This window comes from Eurosta solidaginis, chromosome 2 (genome assembly GCF_040869045.1).
Source record: "Eurosta solidaginis isolate ZX-2024a chromosome 2, ASM4086904v1, whole genome shotgun sequence".
Classification (NCBI taxonomy): domain Eukaryota; kingdom Metazoa; phylum Arthropoda; class Insecta; order Diptera; family Tephritidae; genus Eurosta; species Eurosta solidaginis.
Window position 1 is genome coordinate 224,661,885 of NC_090320.1, and position 23,006 is coordinate 224,684,890.

Below are 23,006 nucleotides of genomic sequence, written 5' to 3' on the forward strand. Positions count from 1 at the left end.
AGTTCGAGTTCGATTTAAATGCCACAGTGTACTCCAATGGGAAAACTTTATAGCTATGTCATATTATATACACACACACATAGAACTTCAATTTAATTTAAATGTAGTCGATTTCGGAGTCGCTCATTATGAATTATCTCCTTGTGAAAAGTATAAATAAAACAGTTGGGCCTTTAAAACATAATCCCACATATTAGATAGTTTCAGTTTACTTAATCGTGCCCAATTAAAAGCATGAAACGAGAAAGAATAATATTTCGTACTTAGTGGGCGACTAAGACTCAATATTTCAAATGAAAACCAGATCAGCGTCCGCACTTAATTGCTCTATAAAACTATTCCCCATAAAGTTGTACTGCATTTTCCGCAACGACGCCTTTCTCTCTGATATATTTTACATCCGTTTTAATTTATTGGAAAAGTACAAAAAAAAAAAAAAAAACAATAATTATCATAAAAATTATTGAACTCGAATCGAACTGGAAAACTATTTGTTTGGTCATTGGGGGAAAAAATCAAACTATTGGTCTTAAGTTAACAATATACTGTAAAAATTACAGATTCTCAAACAATCAACAGCGAAAAACTGCCAATTTTATACAAATACATTACCTAATTTCAAAGAGAAATTTACGCTCACGGCGCTCTCTCCCTGTTTGTATGACCATGATGCCACAGAAATCTCTGTAATATCAACAGTTTTCGCTCTAATGTTGACGTTAATCTGTTGTATTAACAGTTTCCATTGGTGTTCTCAGACTGATCGTTATAATTGTTAAGCTAACAGAGCTAAGGCTTCCGTACGATGAATTTTTGTTGTTTTTTGAATGTTGAAACGGTGAATTCAAAATCAACAATGGGTACTTTCAGAAAACACAAGCTTTAATCAATCGTTGAGTACTCCAGCGGGTTAGGGGGCTTAGAACATACCCGCGGTAGGTATGCCTGTCATAAGAGACTAAAATACCAAATTGATACAAGGGGTTGCCAGCGCAATATATAACTTCTCCAACCCAATTGTCAACCTCACCTACCCGTGGCGAATCCTGTTTCATTGACAGCCGAGGCTCTGGCGACACCAAGTTCCTCATGGAAATCGGGCGTGCGGAGGGCAGGATGGCCTAGAAGGTTGAATGTGGTCATATAAATCGTTCAAGAGATGGTTGGGCTTAGCACTGGAACGTACCGGATCTATATCCGACAAAGGACCATCAACATCGAGAACACTCCCCAAAGCCTTCGGGGAGGGTATGCATCGTTAATACAACAACAAAAACATCAATCTTTGAGTCTTTGCGAGGTTAGTTTTCAATACTGAACGAAGTATTTTACTATTTCGAAACTATGACTGCCGACAGTGGCGTGGTTACCAAGGTGCAAATGTTCTGACTCTTTGTTTGATGACAGCAGGTACTTAGTTTTGTGCACAATCACCATCAAACCCCTCTTATGCGCTTCTTTTTCCAGTTTGAAGTAAGCATACGCTAATAGTTGCATACTTTTATAGAATCTTGTTCCAGCGCGGTTAAGTTCTGCAGCTTGTACAATTTTTTCCAGCATCAAATCGAAGAAATCACTCGATAGGGGGTCATCCTTTCTGAAACCTCGTTTATTTTGAACGGCTCGGAGAAGTCGTTCCCAATTCTAACTGAGCTGATGGTGTTGCTTAACGTCATTTTGCACAGTCCTATACGTTTTGTAGGGAAACCAAATTCAGATATAGGGGCATATAGGCAGAATGGTGATTCGAATGGCTTAGAATAATGGGCTTTCATCAACTTCGTATTCTTGCAATCTTTACACCCCGTGATGAGCTGTGCACGGTAGGCTGTCTTCGCAAAAATTAACAGTTCAATACAGATTTATCAGCTTTGGTGTGTGTATTTAGTACATTTTAATTTTCTGTGTAAAAAAGTGGGGTTGGAGATCGTTTGAACCCATCGATCTGCCAATGACATAATTAGGTTCGTGCAGAGTTGGAATCATGCCGCTCCCAAATATTGACCCTAAAACTGTTGCACAGTGTAATTGATAGCCAAGCTTTGGTGTATAACTTCAAAGACGACTCGTTATTGGTAGTCGACTAAGTTACGTTCATGTGGCGTATATTTAAAGATGTGAGTGCTTTTTAAAGTACTAAATAAAAAAAAATAAATAAATGTAAGGCGCGATAACCTTCGAATAGATCTAAGGCCGAGCTTCTCTTCCAATTTGCGTCGTGCTCCTCTTGATTTTCCCTACAAATCGGCCGGACGGGACCTACTGGTTTTTATGCCGACTCCGAACGGCATCTGCAAGGCAGATGAGTTTTCACTGAAAGCTTTTCATGGCAGAAATATACCCAGAGCGCTTGCCAAACACTGCCGAGGGGCGACCCCGCTTAGAAAAATTTTCTTCTAATTGAAAAACCTTATTTCTAAAATTTTGATGTTGCTTTGCCCGGGGTGTGAACCCAGGGCATACGGTGTGGTAGGCGGAGCACGCTACGATCACGCCACGGTGGCCGCCAAAGTACTCCTACAGTAAAAATATACACGCGTAAATGTATCCATGTGATATGCGATAACAATTCAAAACTACGTATGTATGTATGTTCTCATATGCGTGATATACACTCCAACAACCTCCGCCATTGTCTGATTGTCTCTTAGCAGCTATCAAATTGCGACTGTCAGTTGGACTTGTGTTTGTTTATAATGTTTTGTATGTGTGTGTATGTCCACTTCTTTCATTCGCCTTATATCAGATGTTATTATTATTGTTGTTATGTCTTAAAGCTCTTCATAAATGCTGATATTGCACAATTTCCTATTTGGGCTCGTTAACAACATTGTTGCTACTTTATTTGTTGTTATTTTAATTATTGTCATCGCAAAATTTGCTGACAACAATGATACATCGATAAACGTTCAACGACTGGTGATAATTTGTGCCTATGTGTGTATGTATGATGTATGTGCACAAATACTAAATTTATATAAAAAGATTGTTGGCCACAGATAATGTCAATCCATTCTATTGACTGAGTTGTCAAATCGATGATAGTGCCGCGAAATAAATATATCTATTTTAGCATAACGTTATCTACATAAGTACATATGTTTAAGTGTTATATTTACGAAAGCCAAGATGCCACTTTGCCTTAACTAATCTCTATCTTGTCTTTTATACAAACTAAATTGGTGTATACAACTGAATACCTTTCATAATTATTTAACCTCATTTGACAACATAAATTAGTCTTCAGAAGTTCCAACAAAAAAAAAAAAAAAAACAAACACTTGAAGTACTGTGTACACAAAGTTTGGCTGTTGATAAATTTCAGTTTTTTGTTTTCATACCTTTCATGAACATGAAATGGTATATTAACTTTGGTCCGATGTTTGTAACGTTGAGAAATATAGAAGATAGACTCACCATTAAGTATACCGAATTGATGAGGGCGCCGAACTGAGTTGATATACCCATGTCCGTCCGTCTGTCTCTTTGAACGCAAACTAGTCCCTCAAATTTTGAGATATCTCAATCAAATTTGGCACAAGGATGTACTTTTGTATTATATTAGACATTTGTCGAATCCGGTAAGATCGGACCACTATAACATATATCTCCCATACAACCGGTCGTTCAGATATGACGATTTTGGTCATTCCTGCCGCAATTTAGAAAGTATAAATGTGAAACTCGGTGATCTATATTCTAATATATCATAGAAGATATCCTGAAAAAATCACTTTGATCGGAGCTATATATAGTTATATCCCATACAACCGATCGTTCAGATAGAATGATTTTTGGCAATTTCTCCCTTAATTTCCAATATAAAAACGAGAAACTTGGTGATATATATTCTAATATATCATAGAAGATTTCCTGTAAAAATCATTTCGATCGCAGCTATATATAATATATATCCCATACAATCGATCGTTCAGATAAGGGGGTTTTTTGCCATTGTTTATTTTATATTTATCTTAAAAATCGTTTAGGTATGTACATCTGTTCAGTATATATTTCTTATTTTATACATCCGAATATTTGGAGATTACGAACGGGATAAGATTATTGTTCAGCCCCATTCATGAAAGGTATGAAGTCTTAGACACAGCCGAAGACAGTCCCGTCCTTACTTGTTTTTTTTTTGGGGTTTTTGTTGACAGACTTTGTTTAATTAACTTTTGTCATTTACCTTGGTAAGCTGATGATGAGCTGATGGTATCTTGTCGTGCTTCTTATCATAGATACAAATGTACCTATGACGGAAATAGAATAATAACAAATGGTATAGAAATTCATGAAAATAATGAAAGTGTGAATTATATAAACACAAAAACCTAATCAACTGAAGAGGCTTTTGTATGTTCTATATATTATGCGTTCTCAATAAGTTAAGCATATTTATCAACTCATTTGGTAGACGATGGAACTGATAGCTTTTTTTGTATATATTGTCATTCTTTTCAAGAAAACCTTCGCTTTGTGTTCTATTTTCGAAGTCTCGTTCCTCTATTCCCACTTCCTATTCCATTGGCAACTCTAATCTATCCACCCTGAATGAAGTATCCGACCTGGGTGTTGTTTTCATTCTTGAGCCATATCAACAGCACTATAGCAAAATTTGTATGCTATGCTTGCTTTCATCCGTCGTTTTACTTTGGACCTTAGTGATCCGTATACGCTGAAGCTGTTATACACGTCACTTGTTCGCTCCAAACTTGAATATGCGGTCTTCACTTGGATACCTTATTTTGATTGTCATATCAAACGATTTGAACGTGTTCACAAGGTGTTTATTCACTATGCTCTATGTCCATTAAATTTTATAGACCCACTTCCACCATATACTTAATGCCAGATGCAAATTAATCAACCTGAAATCGTTTAACTTCAAAAGAACTATTCTCTCCCTCTCTACATTGTTCGACATTATAAATGTTATAATAGAGTTTTGTCATTAGTCTGTAAGTACACTCTCGTCATGTATGACTACAAATAAATAAATAATCTAAAGCTACCAAATTTTTATCTGAAAAATGGTTAAAAGTGGTTAGGTTAGGTAAGGTTAGGTTGAACTGGCCGGTCAATAAAGACCTCACATAGACTGAATGTGTACATAGTGTTACCAGAATTTGTTTAACGACCAAGCGATGAACAATCACGTGCCAGGACTTATGTTATAGAAAAACTACGTTCTCTTAGAAGTTTTCTAGGACCTAGCTTAATTGCTGCCTTGAGATCTGGAAACTCTGGCGCCCCTAATAGCTGAAGCTTTTACCTGGCGAGCGCAGGACACGAAAAGAGTACGTGCTCAATCGTTTCATCCTGCAGCATAGCACTTCCTACACCCGCTGTTACTGACGAGGCCTAACATTTAAGTATATGATGTCAGAAGGCAGTGTTCAGTTGGTATGCCCATCGTGAGCCTTAACTTTCTCTCTTCAGAGATATAAGCCACTTTGTGCGTCTAATATCGTAGACTTGGCACATGATCTTAGAAATTTTACAGCCCCGCGCTTTTGTCCACGCCTTTCCTGGTTGACGGATCATATGCAATTCCTGTCTAATTTTGATCTCTCCTAAACCGATTGGGATGTCTTTTGTCGTTTCAGCGAGTGTTGCACCTTCCTTTGCCAACACATCGGCTTTTTCGTTACCTTCTATTCCCTTATGACCGTGAACCTAGTAAAGATGTATGGTCCGATATGAGCGAAGGTTTTATAATGCTTCTTTGCATTCCAGAACAGTTCTTGAAGAAGTAATGTGCGAGGTTATTGCCTAAATCGCCGATTTACTATCAAAATATATTGACGCGACGGCAGCTTGAGCACGCTTCCTCAATAATTTCTGCTGCTTTTTTCTCGCCTATAATTTTCGCCTGAAAGACGCTGCATTAATCTGGCAGCCTGTAGTATCTACCTATTTCTGGATCGACACAGTAAACAGCAGAACCCAACCCTTACATTAATTTGGAACCATCCCTATATACATGTATGGTATGTTCTGCCATTTCTCCACCCTGGCACCAACCCTCTGGTTTAATTGCGGCTCCAAGATCTCTTTCGAAGCTCAGGCAAGTGAATATATAGTCCGTTTGCCTGATATCAGAATGCGCTATAATGCTATGACCTAATGGCTTGCACTCAAGCTGCCCGAGGCCATACGTTTGTAGGCGGGCTGTGTAGAATGGCATGCAATGATTATGTTAAGCATTAAAGCTCTATACACCGTCTCTCAGATTCATTTTTATCTCGACTGATTTTCACAACATAAATCGTCCAAGACTTTAGTCGAAGGTCTTTTAAGTAAGAGAGAAGGGGAGATTTTTAAAATTCAAGCATTGTTCAACAATATGGTTGCCTTATCTCTAGAGCAACAACATACCTTTGTTCAGATTGTCAAAATTTGCGTGATGGTGTTAGGCGAATGGAATGGAGAGAAAACATAAAACTTTGCAATTATTATGTATTGTGCGAAAATAATGCGCTTTAGATGTATTTACTAAAAAATAACTTAAAGTGATGTGAAACTATATTTTTTATAAAAAATTGGCCACCACCGCAGTAAATAATTGTCAATGTGTTGGTTATATTTTGCGTTTTTCCTCTCCTTTTGACATTCCCTATACCAGTGAAATGAACAAAAAAAAAAAAACAATAAAATCAGCTGATGCGATGAGCCAACCATATAATTGAGCCATGAATCCAAGTAAATTTCCATTGACAAAGAGAATTGCTGTAATGTAAAAATATGTAGTGGATAGAAAAAAAAATTTTTGGACACAAAATGTAAAATATATCTGGTACGCAAGAAACTACAAAATTCTATTTTCATAGAGCTTAAGATTTCTTTTCGAACACAAGCGAGATTTTCGAGACCCGAGAAATCGAGAACTAGACTTCTCGCGAGATTGTCGTGTCTCGAAGTACTCGTAAATTTCGCGAGCTTCTCGACATTCTTACTTAATCGCTGTATGGACAGTATTTATACACTTGTTTTTTTACTTGTTACTTTTTTGTTGATTATATTACTTTCCATGACATTTAACTCAAAACATATAATTTTGTTCGCAATATTTTATTTTTCAACGAGACACCAAGAACACGGTTTCTCGAGAGATTCTCGAATCTCGAATTCCTCATAAGGTTCGCGAGATTTTCGAATCTCGAATTACTCGTACACTGAAAGAAATGGTGCTAGTAAAATCAACAAATCGGTTCTGTTGTTCTTGACTTAACGGAGATTCGGTGAAATTGATCGAATTATGGTTAATTCGATCGAGTTCTTTGTCAAGCGAACAAATAAGTTTAGTCATTTCAACAGAAGAGAAATTGTCGCTCTTAAGTTAACAAAATTCTGTAAAATTTACAGATTCCTAATCAATCTAACTGATTTTTCTGTTAACACAACTGATCTTACAGGTAATTTCAACGGCGATCAACTGTCAATACATGAGCGAATTTCAAAGAGAATTTTACTCTCACTGCGCTCTCTACTTCGTACTTATGACGATGGAGCCACTTGTTAAAAAAAAAAAAACACCAAAATAAGAAAACCACCAAATCGAAAAATCACACAAAATGGGAAAACAAAAAGCTAGTTTTTCAATTTTCAATACAAAACGAAAAAACCCTTTTTTGAAATTACTGTGCAAAAAATAATGAGATACCGGGACACCTATTTATCGGGTACGATTTTGCAACTTCTCGTCCAAGCGAAATGCAAAATTGCGCCCTCTTGTTGCAAAAGTTTTGCTTGAACGAATAGGATTTTTCCAAAGTTAGTAACATTTTGTTCAAGTTTTTATGAATTTTCACTCACGCGACCGAATCTAATAAGATAATAAAAAACATCCTTTTTTAATGTTGATGTTTCCGACAAAATAAAAGTTTGAGTTGTGCCTATGCCTTGCAGATGACGTTCGGAGTCGGCCTAAAACAAATGGATCGCCTCCCGACAATCTGCAAGAAAAATTAAAAAGGAGCACGATGCAAAGAACGGAAGAGAAGTTCGGACTAAAATCTCTTCGGAGGTTATCTCGCCTTACATTTATTTATTTATATGGCAACATAGGAACTTTCACACAAAGCTGTCGCAACCACTTTTTGTTCATTTGACTACTAAAACGGTCAATTACGAATCAACGATTTGTGCGCAGTTGATTCAACATCTTGTTACGATGGATAAAAATTGACAGAAATTTGGTCGAATTGACCCGTATTTCGGTTGATTTTACCAGTTTTTTTCTTTCAGTGTAAGACTTGCGAGATTCTCGAATATCGAATTACTCGTAATACTCGCGATCTTTTCGACTTTCAATTCAGTCGCTCCATTAGCAATATTCTATACATTTCGGGGTTTTTTACATGTGGTTTTGCGTACATTTTGGCTTGTGCTAAAGAAGAAATCGTAAGCTCCATATAAAACAGCCAATTAATCGATAAAGTTGAATGTCGAGAAGCTCGCGAGCCTTACGAGTAATTTGAGATTCGAGAATCTCGCGATAAGGCGAGATTCGCGAGAAATCTATTCTCTTCATATTAATAAAGGTGACCAAGTTTCTCATTATTCTGTACAAGCTTAATTTATCTTTGCGTGAAGAACGTATAAAGAAATCCAATTTTTTAAAAAATATTATTACTAATAAATATTTTATAATAATTTTACCTTTATTTTTTATGCAAAAGATAGTGCACACATTACTTTATATGTGTACAAACTTATAATTGAAAAGAAGTAAGGAAGGCTAAGTACGGGTATTATCGAACATAACATAATCAGCTGCCAAATTACAGAGTTCAAATCTTTTAAATTACCTTCTTTTAAAAGTGGGCGGTGCTACGCCCATAGTCCAAAATTTTACTAGTTTTCTATTCTGCGTCATCAGGTCAACCCACCTACCAAGTTTCATCGCTTTAACCGTCTTTGGTAATAAATTATCGCACTTTTTCGGTTTTTCGAAATTTTCGATATCGAAAAAGTGGGCGTGGATATAGTCCGATCTCATTCATTTTAAATAGTGATCTGAGATGAATGCGCATGAACTTACATACCAAATTTCATTAAGATATCTCAAAATTTACTGAAGTTATCGTGTTCATGGACAGACGGACGGACGGACGGACGAACGGACATGGCTAAATGAATTTCTTTTTTCGCCCAGATCATTTTGATATATAGAAGTCTATATCTATCTCGATTAGTTTATGCCCTTACGGGGTACCTTTATGCGAACAAAATTAATATACTCTGTGAGCTCTCTTAAGCTGAGTATACAAAAGATGATCAGAAGGATGACGGATTCTATACTCATAGTATCTTTAAAAGTTGTTCAGAATTCGTTTAGAGAATTTTCGTCTTATAAGATTCTCTGTATTTTCAGCTTACGGATATAGATAGTAGAAATCCTCTTTAGTCATGTTTTCTCACCTCAACGTTTCTTCTTTCTCTCCTCTTTTACAGGCACCAGCGGCGACGAGTACGAATCGGCAGCCGTGCGACAATTAAATCTTGCGCAATTTAACGCGCATACCAATCACCTCAATCATCATCATCATTCACATCATCTGCAACATCATCATAATCAGACGCACCTACCAACAGTGCCATTGACAGCGCCTACGATACAACCAACGCCGTTAAACGCCTACGAGCACGGTGAACATAAGCGGGACAATAGTGAACCCAATAACACCAACGCTAACGCCACCGCCACCATACAAAACGGACATAAAAGCGGCGTACCCTACGATTTGGAGCAATCACAGCTCTATGCTACACCATTTAATAATCAACACCACCACAATAACAATAATAATAAACAAACACAATCAACAACACCCGCCTCAGCGTCAGCGTCTGCTTCAGCGCATCAAATGGAACGTTTCTTTGGTAGTAAAGCGCATGCGGAAGGTTTCTTCACACAGCTGGCGCGTTTACAAGGACTTGACAATCCCGCATATGGGAGTTTGGATATACGAGAAAGTGGCGTTTATGCGAAAGTGCCATTATGTCGTGGTACGCGTTATGGACCATTTGCGGTGAAGTTGTGCAGCGAACCAACAGCGCCCAGTTTGGCTTGGGAGGTAAGTGATAAAAGTATTGATTGAAGTGAAAGGATATGAAAATGAAATTTAAGATGCTGCAATTAATTGCGATCTAGTTGCATATATGTATATGCATGTATGTGGGAAAATGCAATAAAATTGTGGAAAATTCACATTGATTTTTGGGTAGAAAAAAGCGAAAGAAATGTCACTTATACACATTGTTGTTATTGCTTTGATTTCCATTGTGTTCACAACTTCAACGTTGGTGCGGCTTAATCCTTTCGCAGCTGTGCGAAAATTGCAAATACGGATCGCATTACCAACAACGCATCGTATTTAAATAGATATATATACATATATATGCGTGTATGTGTGCGTTCATTGAAATTTAATCTCATCAAGCGTTACCCAAAATTACCGAATTTCCACCAATTTGCGCATGCGCAAAAATTTGTTTTCTTAATTTCGCATCCTTTTTGGGTGTAAAAATGTTATAAAATCAATGAAAATTAAGTGATCGAGCAAATATTCGATTAAAGGATAGCTAACACTATGTAGTTGTTGTTGTTATTGTTCATGCTTTTGTTATTGTTATTGTACGCATCAGTTGTCAATCAAAGTAGCGGCTGCGAATTGTCACACTGCATTCGACAGGGGCGCTCAAGCTGATAGGATAATAGAACATGCGTGTTTGGCATAGTTTTAAAGATGAGAATAGGAAGCGCATGCGCATAAGTAAAAAAGATATATTTTGTAGGGATATGTGTGTCAAAAACCAGAGCTAATTTTTGGGCATCACATGTGTGGCAGCAACAAAAAAAGTAAAATGAGGGAAAACATGCGCAAATCCACAAAGTGTACCTCAAATGAGGCTTAAATTTGCAAGCGAGTCAGTACAACAGCCAGTAGCAGATAATACCAATTAGGGTCCACTCAAAAGACACAGCCATGCGCACGCTGAGGATATCATGTAGGTAAAGCAACTAGTTGTGAACTACCTCTCAACGTAGTATTAAGAGTCCCAAGCACATGAAGTCAGCTAAATTTATTTTCCATATCTTAAAGATGAGCATGTTCTGGTCAGGTTGAGTGGTAGCAACCCCGGTTAGAGAAGTTCACTTCAACATGATGGTCCGTTGTGATATCATATAAAATCACGGTGACGTAAGGAAGCCGTGCGTATAGTCGAATATAAATGATCTCGATACTGTATAGATGCCGCACCTAACCTGTACGGCTAGTTCTGGTAAACTTTGTAGCATGCATTGGCGTATTTCAGAAGGATTCTCTGTCAACACCTGGTGAATTTGGATTCCAAACAAACTGGTTCATTTCGAAATGAAGATGATATCATATAAAATTACGGTGACCTGAGATAATCCATACTTATATTCGAATGTGTCTTACCGCGACCCAAGATAAATTAAGTCATGTCTTGGTAAATTTTGTTTAAAGATAGCCCGGTTCCGCGTTGCGCCATCTTCAGTGCCATTTTTTGTTCTCGAATGCATAGTCGTTTCAATATATATCGAATACCCAAACTTAAGAAATAATTCTAGGATCCATTCCATGCAGCTGCCAGGGAAAAGGACTTCCAGTGTCTAGAGGCGCACCGCATGCACTCCTATTGGCCACTGACTCGCTAGAGTCGCAATCACCAAGGGTAAATGGGCCTTAGTGAACCCAAACATTTCAGCAGTTCACCTATCATTCACATCCGGCCTCAAAGATGTCGCTTAGCTGGTAGACCAAACTAATATGGCCAGTGGATCTCACAATTATCTCAAACGCACTATAGCCCGGACATTTGGCGCAAGAGATCAACGTGAGAATTCCTTGCGAACTAAATGAGTATATACTTAAAATAACTTGAAGCACCCAAAACGCACCCTTCGATCACATCACAGTCGAGCTCGATGTCATATTAAGACTCCCAGCGAGTTAGGGTTAGGGGGTTAGAATATACCCGCGGTAGGTATGCCTGTTATAAGAGGCGACTAAAATATCAAATAGATTCAAGGGGTTGTGCAGCGCAACCTTTTCAGTTTGCCAGCGCAATATATAGCTTCTCCAAAACCAATTTTCAACCTCACCTATCCGTGGCGAATCCTGTTTCATTAACAGCCGATACTCTGGCGACCCCTGGCGTAGATGGCCTAGAAGTTCGCATGTGGTCATAACAAATCGTTCCCGATTGGTACCGGAGTGTACCGGATCTGCATGCGGCAAAGTATCATCAACGTCGATTACACCCCACAAGGCCTTCGAGGAGTATCCTTATCGGTACAACAACAACAACAGTTGATATTAAGATCTCTTAACGCAGTAGCCCTGTTTAGTACACATGCAATATCTAGTTATAATTAGTTTGGCGCGTCACAACCACTTAGAGATTGAGACCGAGCTCCTCTTCCGATTTCCAGTTTGTTACATGCCGCTACTTAATTATTCCTACATATTGCGGTACCTTCATTTTTATGCCGCTTCCGTCCGATATCTGATAAGTTGAAATTTTGTTGAGACACTTTATGCATAGTAGAAATATCATTAGAGGGCTTGTCAGCAGTAATCTGGATGCCAAGATACAAGTGACCCGATTATTTCTTTGCTGACAGAGAGTACTGTTACCGCCCACTGCAAGACCCACGTTGAAGGCTAAAGTGGTTGCCCTCAGCATAGAAAGTGGAATGGCTGATCGTGATACCATTGGATGCCCTAGAGCCCTTTATTCTTTAAATATATCAAATAACCTTCGTGTCCTGTAGGAATGAAAACGGCGACCTTGTAACTGATGTCCAGAGGTGCTTAGATTATGGAGGGAACACTTCTCTGCTCTCCTAAATGGAGGCAGCAATTCACCGCGCAGAGATGAAGAACCCGATCCCGCAATCGATGATGATGGAATATATGTCCCCCCGCGCGATTATGACGAAGTTAGAATAGCAATAACCAGATTGAAAAACAACAAGGCCGTGGGCGCTAATGGATTGCCTGCGGAGCTATTCAAGTTCGGCGGCGAGGAGTTGGTAAGGCGCATGCAGCAGCTTCTTAGCAAAATATGGGCGGACGAAAGCATGCCCGACGGTTGGAATCTAAGTGTTCTTTGCCCAGTCCACAAGAAGGGGGATACTGCAAAATGCACCAACTATCGTGGAATCAGCCTTCTTAATATCGCATATAAGGTCCTTTCAAGTGTATTGTGCGAAAGATTGAAGCCCACCGTGAACCGGCTGATTGGACCTTATCAGTGCGGCTTCAGACCTGGTAAATCTACCATCGACCAGATTTTCACAATGCGCCAAATCTTGGAAAAAACCCGTGAAAAGAGAATCGACACACATCACCTCTTCGTCGACTTTAAAGCCGCCTTCGACAGCACGAAAAGGAGCTGCCTATATGCCGCTATGTCTGAATTTGGTTTCCCCGCAAAACTTATACGGCTGTGCAAAATGACGTTGAGCAACACCATCAGCTCAGTCAGAATTGGGAAGGACCTCTCCGAGCCGTTCGAAACTAAACGAGGTTTCACACAGGGTGACCCCCTATCGTGCGATTTCTTTTAACTTCGTTTATTTGGGAACCAGCATCAACACTAGCAACAACATCAGCACTGAAATCCAGCGAAGGATCAATCTTGCCAATAAATGCTACTTTGGACTAGGTAGGCAATTGAAAAGTAAAGTCCTCTCTCGGCGAACGAAAATCGTACTCTACAAGTCACTTATCGTACCCGTCCTGCTATATGGGGCAGAAGCATGGACCATGACAACAGCAGATGAAGCGGCTTTGGGAGTGTTCGAGAGAAAAGTTCTTCGAAAGATTTATGGACCTCTACGCGTTGGAGATGGCGAGTACCGAAGAAGATTTAATGATGAGCTGTACGAGCTATACGCAGACATCAACATAGTCCAGCGAATTAAAGCGCAGCGTCTGCGCTGGCTAGGCCATGTTATGCGAATGAAAGATGATGCTCCGGCCAAAAAAGTGTTTCTATCGGAACCCGCCTATGGAAGCAGAGGTAGAGGGCGGCCCCCACTCCGTTGGAAGAACCAGGTGGAAAACGATTTAAACTCCCTTGGTGTCCCCAATTGGCGCCGGTTGGCGGAGCGAAGGAGCGACTGGCGCGCTTTGTTGGACGGCCATAACCGTTTAGACGGTTAAGCGCCAATTAAGTAAGTAAGTAAGTAACCTTCGTGTCTAGAGTGAGACAGAATGCTTTAGATTTCAGCAGTGCCAAGTTCCCATAACCAGTTATTTTTTTGATTTAGTGATGTCCTAGAGGGCATCTCAAAGGAAGTATTCAATACTTTCTATCCGCTCTTCAACCCCACAGCTCTAGCAGAATTCATTCGTGGGGCTCTCATATTAGTAAATGTACATAAGTAGAGGCAATTAAGCATTTTCTTCTGTATGAGATATTTCTAGCGTTTAACACAAATCCACTCAATTGGCCTAAGTCGGTCTGTTTATTAGTTTTATTCTCTAGTTTCTCGTAAGCACAGTTTGCATTGAGTTTGCATGTGTCTGTGAAGATGGCCTTGACAAAGTCCCATTCGCCTTCAGGCAGCTTTAGGGAAGCATAATATAGTTGAAATATGACCTCGGAAATGTTATCCAGAATGCTGGAATAATTAAATCGGATATAGCTCCTGTAGTTGTATGAGGAGGATTTTCGTTTTGGTAGTTTGGTGTACTGGGTGCATGCATGCAGGAGTTGGCTCTTGTGCAGATCACCACCATATTGCTCAACTCATTTACTACACATTCTCAGTCTACCTAGCTGATCAGGCTGACAGGACTGTCTATAACTCTGTGTGTTTTTCGCGTGTTTTAATTTTCCATCCATTTGTCCCTTCGGCTCTATCGTCCGTTAGTTAAATCCGTCTTTTATATTTATGTATGTTTGTTCTGTCTGTTAGGCGCTACCGTTTGACAATCCAATCAAATTATCGCGCCTCGCATGGATGAACCGTTTGCTGTCAAACATAAATACACACACAAGCACATACAGATATACGCATTGGCCTCATAAGTTGACAATTGTCAATCATACAAATAAGTATTACAATAACAGTAACATGCTCAGGTAAACATTCAACAAGCAAACCACTCGAATTGCAATCTCCTCTAAAAATTGATCCTTATACCTCAGTAGATAGGTAGTCATCTATGCGTTTACAATTACCTACTTCCTTTTTACCTCTCTATTATTTTTCAAAATATTTTTAGAAGCATATGTTTTGCTGTGGATGATCCTCAAATCAAGCGCTCAATATTTTTTTAAAGAAAGATAAAACGTGTAGGAATTTAAGAGAAAAGGGGACACTTGCAATAATGAGTAGAGCAAAGATATATGAGATGAGTATAAGAGGCAGCGAACAGCAGTAGTTCGCTAGATTCTGCTAAGTATAGTGCAACCGAGGGAACTCCTCACCCAGGACCAGAGAGACCAAGTTTGTGTGATAGCACATTAACTAATGGCGACGGTGACTTACTTCCAAATAGGCAACATCGATTCCCAAAATTTCCTCCGGGGATTCGTATATTTACGGTTTGTCCTCAGAAAAGCTGGGCAGTTATGTATGAAGTAATAGAATGACGACTCCATGCAACTAACGCAATTAGAGTTTTCCAGAATACTGAGCCGCACTGCATGGATCCTAATACGACAGTGCTTCTTCAATACTTCAATCCCCATTGAGAGAGGGCCCTTTATGAGCCCTTGTAATCTCGCTGCGAGTTTTTTACAACCGACTAGAAGGAATTCGTCAGCAGGCATGAGGAGTATCAGCCCAGCGCTTTCATAGCTCATCCGAGACCCACCTTTCTAGAAGCAGACTGCAATTGGCAAACGGTGTACCAAAGAGCCTGCTGGCATTCGCTTTTAGTTAGTACAAATCAGCTGAGCCTAGGATAACAGCGTGAGAGTTGGCAGGGATATCACTATGCCCTGATGCCCAAATAATCTTAGTTGAAAAGAAGCTTGTTGCGACCGCGAGCGATTTCAAGCACTCGCCGACTATGCTCGATCGCAAAGTTTTAGAGCTTAGCACTTTAATAACCGTCTGACTGTCCGAGTTGATGTTAAACTAATTAACGCCTATCCTTGATAGAGCTTGGAAGAACCCACAGTGATCAGCCAGCCCAAATTGACTCCAAGCTCCTGGCAAAATACGTTCGTTCTACCTTTACAACTTGGACCAATACGTCAACAAGTTCGCCAGATCTCTGCCCCATATATGTTCCCCATCTCATCCTCGGGGATATACAAGTTGTGAGGTTAACAGCCAGGGAAAAACTTGGCGTACATTAATTTGTTTTACTAGGGAAGAAGCCGAAGATGTCACTAAGTCTAAATTCTGTTTCTCAAGGTCCTCCCAATAATGCCCACAGGGCGTATATTTAACATAGCGTTTAAAGCCAGACTTGGTGTTGTCCGTTTTTTTGTAATCAGGGCCATTCATTGCACGGTTTCTTGCCTTTGGCAATTGGATTAAGTGTACAATGCGTTTTACTAGACCAACGCCCCTTAAAAGAGAGTCGACTTGATCAACATGCCACATAGACGGTATGCTACCTTTGGATAGAGCTTCTAGCACCACAGCGGCGGTACAATGCGACATGGGCTTTCCTAGCTCTGTCCTATATTTTGAACGATATGAGTCTTATTGCTCCTATTTAGTAGAACTACCTTAGTTTCTTTGGTGTTTACAACTAGGTCGCAGGACGCAGCCCACATATATATCATACTCAAGTATCCCTGTTGAAAGTACCTTAAGGTATCAGGGTATTCCCTCTTGACAAGAGTCGCTAGGTCGTCAGCATGGACCACCATCTAGCAGCCTCTAGGAGGTCTTGGAGTAGTTCATGCTGCATATTGTTTTAGGAGGTACACAGCCATATTGACTCCTCCCGTTCCTAGCATCCATGTCTGAACCAGGAACAGGTGACCGCCAGAAATCAGCTGATTGGAACTCTTTTAATATGATTTGATACTTCAACTTCCGGCGCAGTATGAACTTAATTCCATTCCACTTCCAATTTCATTCACGATTGATGTTCGGTTTTGTAAAAAATGATTTATGTCTGAATCAGTTTTGAAACAGATTAAATTTTTGCGCATGGGCTCTGAAGTCTTGACATGATGTTGACGTAAGCTTTGTGAACCAACCTAGCACTAGCCGTGTTATTTTTACATGTATGTACATTTACATTTGCGGGTAAAAAAATACTTATCATCGCTTAGATAATGTTTGGGAGACCCATCTAGCGGCAATTATTGAAGTCTCGCGGCAGTGGTAAATGACTTGCTACAGAACGGGTTATACTGAAAAGCGGAGACATGCACCTCTGTTGATCATAGTGTAATACCTATAGCTGAATTGGTTGCGATGAATCGTGGATACACACACTGTCCGGTAATAGAAGTGGATAATATTGTAGAGATGAAATGGAGAGACGCATTTCAGTTGCAACTGAGTATAATGCATACTGAAATTTAGTCCATACAAAATCTAAGTGCATACGTATATACATGTAAAAAACAGCTACTATGTGCTTATCAAACTTATAGCTTACAGTTTCAAATTTCACGGTAGACATATTCTTACTCCAAAGCATCTCTCCTTAACGTATTTACTGAAGGCTACACACTTTAGACCGAGGAATATTATACATTGATATTTTTTGATATTTTCATATTTTTGGTCACTTTGGTGAGATTCTAATGTTATTATTAGCTATAAAGAATCTGCCCATGACGGTTAGGTTGAACGGGCCGGTCAATAAGTATTACCTGAATTTGTTTGACGGCCAAACGGAAGAACCCCAATGAGGCGCCAGGTCTTATGTTAAAGAACAACTGGAAACTACTAAAAGTTTTCTAGGACCTAGCCTAATTGCTACCTGGCGAGCGCAAGACATGAACAACGAACGTGCTCAGCCGATTCTTCCTGCAGCTCGAACTTCCTACACCTGCTGTTACTTACGAGGCCTAACTTATAAGCATGTCACGCCCGAAGGCAGTGTTCAGTTAGTATGCCCATCGTGAGCTTTAAGTCTTCTCCCTTCAGAGATAAAAGCCACTTTGTGAGCCTAATATCGTAGGATTTGCATATGATTTTAGAAATCTTGCAGCCCCGCGCTTTTGTCCAGAACTTCCCTGCTTGATGGATCATATGCAACTTCTGTCTCCTTTAAATTTCTCCAAAACAGATTGGGACGTCTATTGTCGTTTTAGCGAGTGTTGCACCCTCCTTTGACAACCTATCGGTCTTTTTGTTACCTTCTATTACTTTATAATTGGGAACCCAGTACAGATGTTATGGTCCGGACTGAGCGAAGTTTTTCCAATGCTTCTTTGCATTCCAGAACACACCTCAATGAAATACTGTGCCATGACGGAATTAATATAATAATTTTAACACCAACAAACATTGTATTGATAAAATGAATAATCATTGGATAGTTTCTTCACATGATCCTAGAACAGATAGAATTAAAGCCCCAGCTAAAGTTGGCATAGTCATAACGCCATAGTCATAACCATATATTTACTTATCCATATCAAATTGGCATCAGTTATTTGTGCCTTAACCTAAAAATCGTGAAAATTTCATAAAAATGAAGAAAATGCAAAAAATTACAAACATGTGCCACAAAATATAAGTCTCTTAGTCAAAACATATCCGAAACAATAAATAAAATCTACAAAAGTTAATAAATTCTCCAACTCAAATATTTTTAGGTTATGGACATGGCGAAAAACCAAATCCAATCGATTGGCTATGGCAGGGATGTACCTTAACGTTAAGCTAATCGTTTATCAAAAAATTTTCACCGTTTCCGTTGAAACACTTCGAAATATTATCGATAAAGAAATTATCAAGATAAATTGTATCTCGTTTTTAACCGAAACGAAAAGCTTTCGTTAACGTTAAAAACGTTAACAAAAACGTGATATTTTATGTTTGAATTGTGTTGGCAATGCTATAGCCATGGTGAAGCCGTAAGGTGGCAACAGCGAGCGGACTACACACAAACTACATGTAATTTGTTTGTGTAATTCATTGGTGGTAATGTCAAAAATATTCAGAGAAATGTTCGTACTGTCAAAATTCATGAGAAAAGTTGCAATCAGCTTGGCTAATGCTTTCACCTTTAATGACTCCGCCATCAAACAGCTTTGCCAGCATAGTTTGAAATTAATAATCAACATAAACGATTTGATTTCGTTTTGATACGGCAGAAAACGAAACAAAATCATTTCGTTAATTTGACGTTCTTAACGTTAATAAACGAAACGAAATGACTTTGTTTCGTTTATTAACGTCAATTATCGTAACGAAATGATATCGGTTCGTTGGTTAAGAATGCCTGGGCTATGGTATGGTAATGGCTTTAGCGTTATGGTATGGCACCATTAATTGATTACATTGATTTCCATAAGGTGGGTTCGATCAGCTGTTTTAACTGGTTATGGTTAAGTCACCATTAACTGGCCCTTAAAACTTTAAATTTTTAAAGTAACATACATTCGACAGAAAGGTTTACGAATTTTAGTTTTTTTGCGTTCAAGTGCTATGGTCTCGTCTCAAATTAGACGAGTTTAAAAGTTCTTTGCCATCCTTTAGATGCTGAAATATCATACTCCACGAATATTGACATACTTTTTCGCTTCGATCGTTTATGATCGGACAATCTAACGATCATATTCTCTGTATTTGTTGGCAGGCATCAAATTTATGAGCATGAAACCGCTGGTGTGAACATCGTCATCATACAAATAGTAGATTATCTTGTGCGTGTAAATATTTTTCTTATTGTTGACATACAATTGTAGGGGTTCGTATGTAGCTGTTTTGTTGTTTTGATTTTTCTACATTTGCCTTGTGCCTTGTGAAACCAATTTGGAAACTATACAGATAAGCGTACCTTTGCCAGGAAATTGGTAGTATGGCCAAAAGTAGAGCAAAATAGAATACAAGAAGCGCCAGGCAGATAAACACATTTTTGTTACACACACACACACACACACACGAACTTACACTCTGCAACCTTTTCTGTTTAAAATTTTTGCCATTCAACGCTCCATCTCATTCATAACGGATTAAACTGATCTTCAAATATAGAGTTGTCAGTTGTCGTCTATGACTGACTGTCTGTTTGATTGTGTATACATTTTTGTAGCTTGCTTTATTTTACTTTTTGCTTTGGCAGTTGTCATTTGCGAATTGTCCTGTTAATCCTTAGAAACCTAATTGCATATGTAGGCAATTTGAGATACTTATTTACTTCCGTATGGGAATGATGCTGCTACTTTGGTAGTACTGTTATTGTAGATGATATTCATGTTCGTAATGATAATCGGTATTTGGATCTACGAGCTCTCTTGTGTGAAAAAATAAATCATATTACTAAAAAAAGGTCTTTTGATGGAACTGATTTCTGAGAATTAAATTTTCGTATAATATGCAGACACACATACATATTTTGTAAAGGCGTTCATTTAAAAAAGAATCGATAGTGTTTTCTTTATTAACGCTTTGCTCCCAATAAGAAATGAGTTTGAGTTAATTTCGAGCTATATTTCCGTCATTCCATAAAACGGCACTGAAGATGGCACAACTCTGCAGGCGGAATCTCTTCAAACTTATATTGATAAAGAAGGACGGAGATTCTACCGAAACAGAATCGGCACTGCCTTGTTGGAACCTGGAGTATAATGAGAACTGAGGCTCGTTTCTCGAACAATTCCCTATCGTTCGATTTTTTTACCCTGAGAATGGCGAACGTGATTCGAGCAGAAAAACTAGACTGCTCTGGAACAATTTTATACAAGAACGTCGCTGTTCTAAGAAAAGCATCGTAAGGTTTGTCTTGCCTCGTCATCAACAAAGTAGTTTTCAAGATGAGATATCTCCTGATATCGGCGACAGTTCGATAACAGTTTTGAATCAAACTAAAATGCGCCAAATTCTATCATCGCAAACGTGATAAGAGATGCAAAACTAACGTTGATACTATCGTATATGTTTTTTTTTTTTTTTTTTGATTTTCGAACAGGGTGAAGAGATAATTGATGTGCATTGGAAAGATTTTCCGTCATTTCTTGTCAAATTTGGTTTGGAAACAAACCGGTTTCATCGTTGTGACATCTCCGTTCTTCGATAATTGAAAATTCCACTGAAGATGACCCAAAACCGGAACTGGTTTGCCTCTAAACCAAATTTGACAAGGGATAACGCTAAATCGTTTTAATATCCACTCGTTCATCCATTTGTATTAGAACGCAGGTATATACCTACCAGAAGATAACGCAGTGAAGCCCTCTGAGTATAGTGTTCCACTCTTTTCCTTTTCGTTTGTTAAGCAGTACGCACCTCACGAATTATGCTTGATGTCTTAAGAACGACATTTCTAGAGATAGGTTGTCAGGTGTTTCCTCTAACTTCCCTTGATACCGATCGTGAGCCGTTTTTATATCCACACGAAAGCAGTTCAAGTTTTTCAACATTTCCCATTCTATAAAGGTATCTCATGTAATGTTCTGCAAAAACTGGTCGATAAGACAAAAAAACAATAGGTAGATCCGGGAGACAAGGCGTTGTTAAAAGCAATACTAATCTATATAGCTACACAGTTTCTCCAACCCAATAGTCATGGGAGAATGACCAAGAAGGTTCAATGTGGTCATATGAAATCGTCCCCAATATGGTCGGCCTCTACCTCAATGGTGGTAGTTACCAAAATGAATCGGATCGACAAAGGACCCTCTACGCCGGAAAAGCTTCCCCAAAACAATTCGTAGAGCTCCTCTTTGCATATGAATGAGATAATAATGATTCGGAACTTTCGGTATTTTATTGGATCCGAAGCAAAGCTGATACTTTCGTATTAGAAATGCTGGCTCCCTTCAACTTCCAAAAATAGCATATATGGTAAATATTTAGTTTTTGGATTTGGATTGAGTAATCCAACCAAAACTTATGAGCAAAAATATACTATTTTGCAGGGACGGAAAATAATAATAATTTTTTTTTTCGGAGTCGAAAAAGTCCTGGTCAAAAAATTGTCCTAGGTGAAAATGTTTGAGTTCCCAGGTATCTCTTTCGCAATATCATGTCGAATCATGCATCCTTTTTATTTTTCGAACTTTTGCCATAAAAGTCCACATATAAAAGTAAAATCTGTATTTTTATTTTTTGAGTCCGATAGAACTAGCTACACTCGGACTTTTAAAAATAAAAGTCCCGAAATAAAAGTTAAATCAAGACTTTTATTTTTTTAGGCCGAAATAAAAGTCCCGCTTGATAACAAAGAAACGGCTGGTCCGAATTAAAAAAAAAATTATTTCGGATTAGCCGTTTCTTTGTTATAAAGCGGGACTTTTATTTCGGCCTTAAAAAATAAAAGTCTAGATTAAACTTTTATTTCGGGACTTTTATTTTTAAAAGTCTGAGTTTAACTAGTAAATAATTTTTATCTTGATCCAAATATATTAAAAGTTCAAAATTAATAGTTTTGCAAGAACTTATATTATAAAAGGAATAACAGTTTTAGCCCCTGCTATTATGTAATATGCGAAAATGAAGGCTTTTCATGAAAAATTCACTATCGAAGCTATCGACTATCGCCCAAAAAAAAATCCCAGAAGGGGCTCCAGGAGAGCTGCGTGTTTCTTATTCTTCCTGCCAAATATTCATTTTAATGTTAGCTGAGGACCGTGATCAGTCATCCATCTTTTTGCGTAAAACATGACTTAAGTCATGTCAGCATGTAACATCGTGTTCTCGTTCTCAATATCGTCGGTAGTTCCCCATATTTAAGGTCCTGCGTGACCAAGACCAATATCGGATGCGCCTGGGGAAACTGTCTAAGCATTTTTGACTGCGTGTACCGCTTTAGCTATAAAAAGGATATTGCCCTCTATAGAAAACGTACTGCAAAAGAGATAGCCCT

General features: G+C 38.7%; 1 protein-coding gene across 2 annotated transcripts in view; it reads left to right on the forward strand.

Moving 5' to 3' along the window:
* Nucleotides 1–23,006, forward strand: part of ham (hamlet) — a 204,429-nt gene that overhangs the window by 75,449 nt on the left and 105,974 nt on the right. For both annotated transcript variants that reach the window (XM_067767134.1, XM_067767135.1), the window contains exon 2: nucleotides 9,460–10,082. In XM_067767134.1, the coding sequence (XP_067623235.1) occupies nucleotides 9,460–10,082 (623 nt within the window). The remainder of the gene's footprint in view (nucleotides 1–9,459; nucleotides 10,083–23,006) is intronic.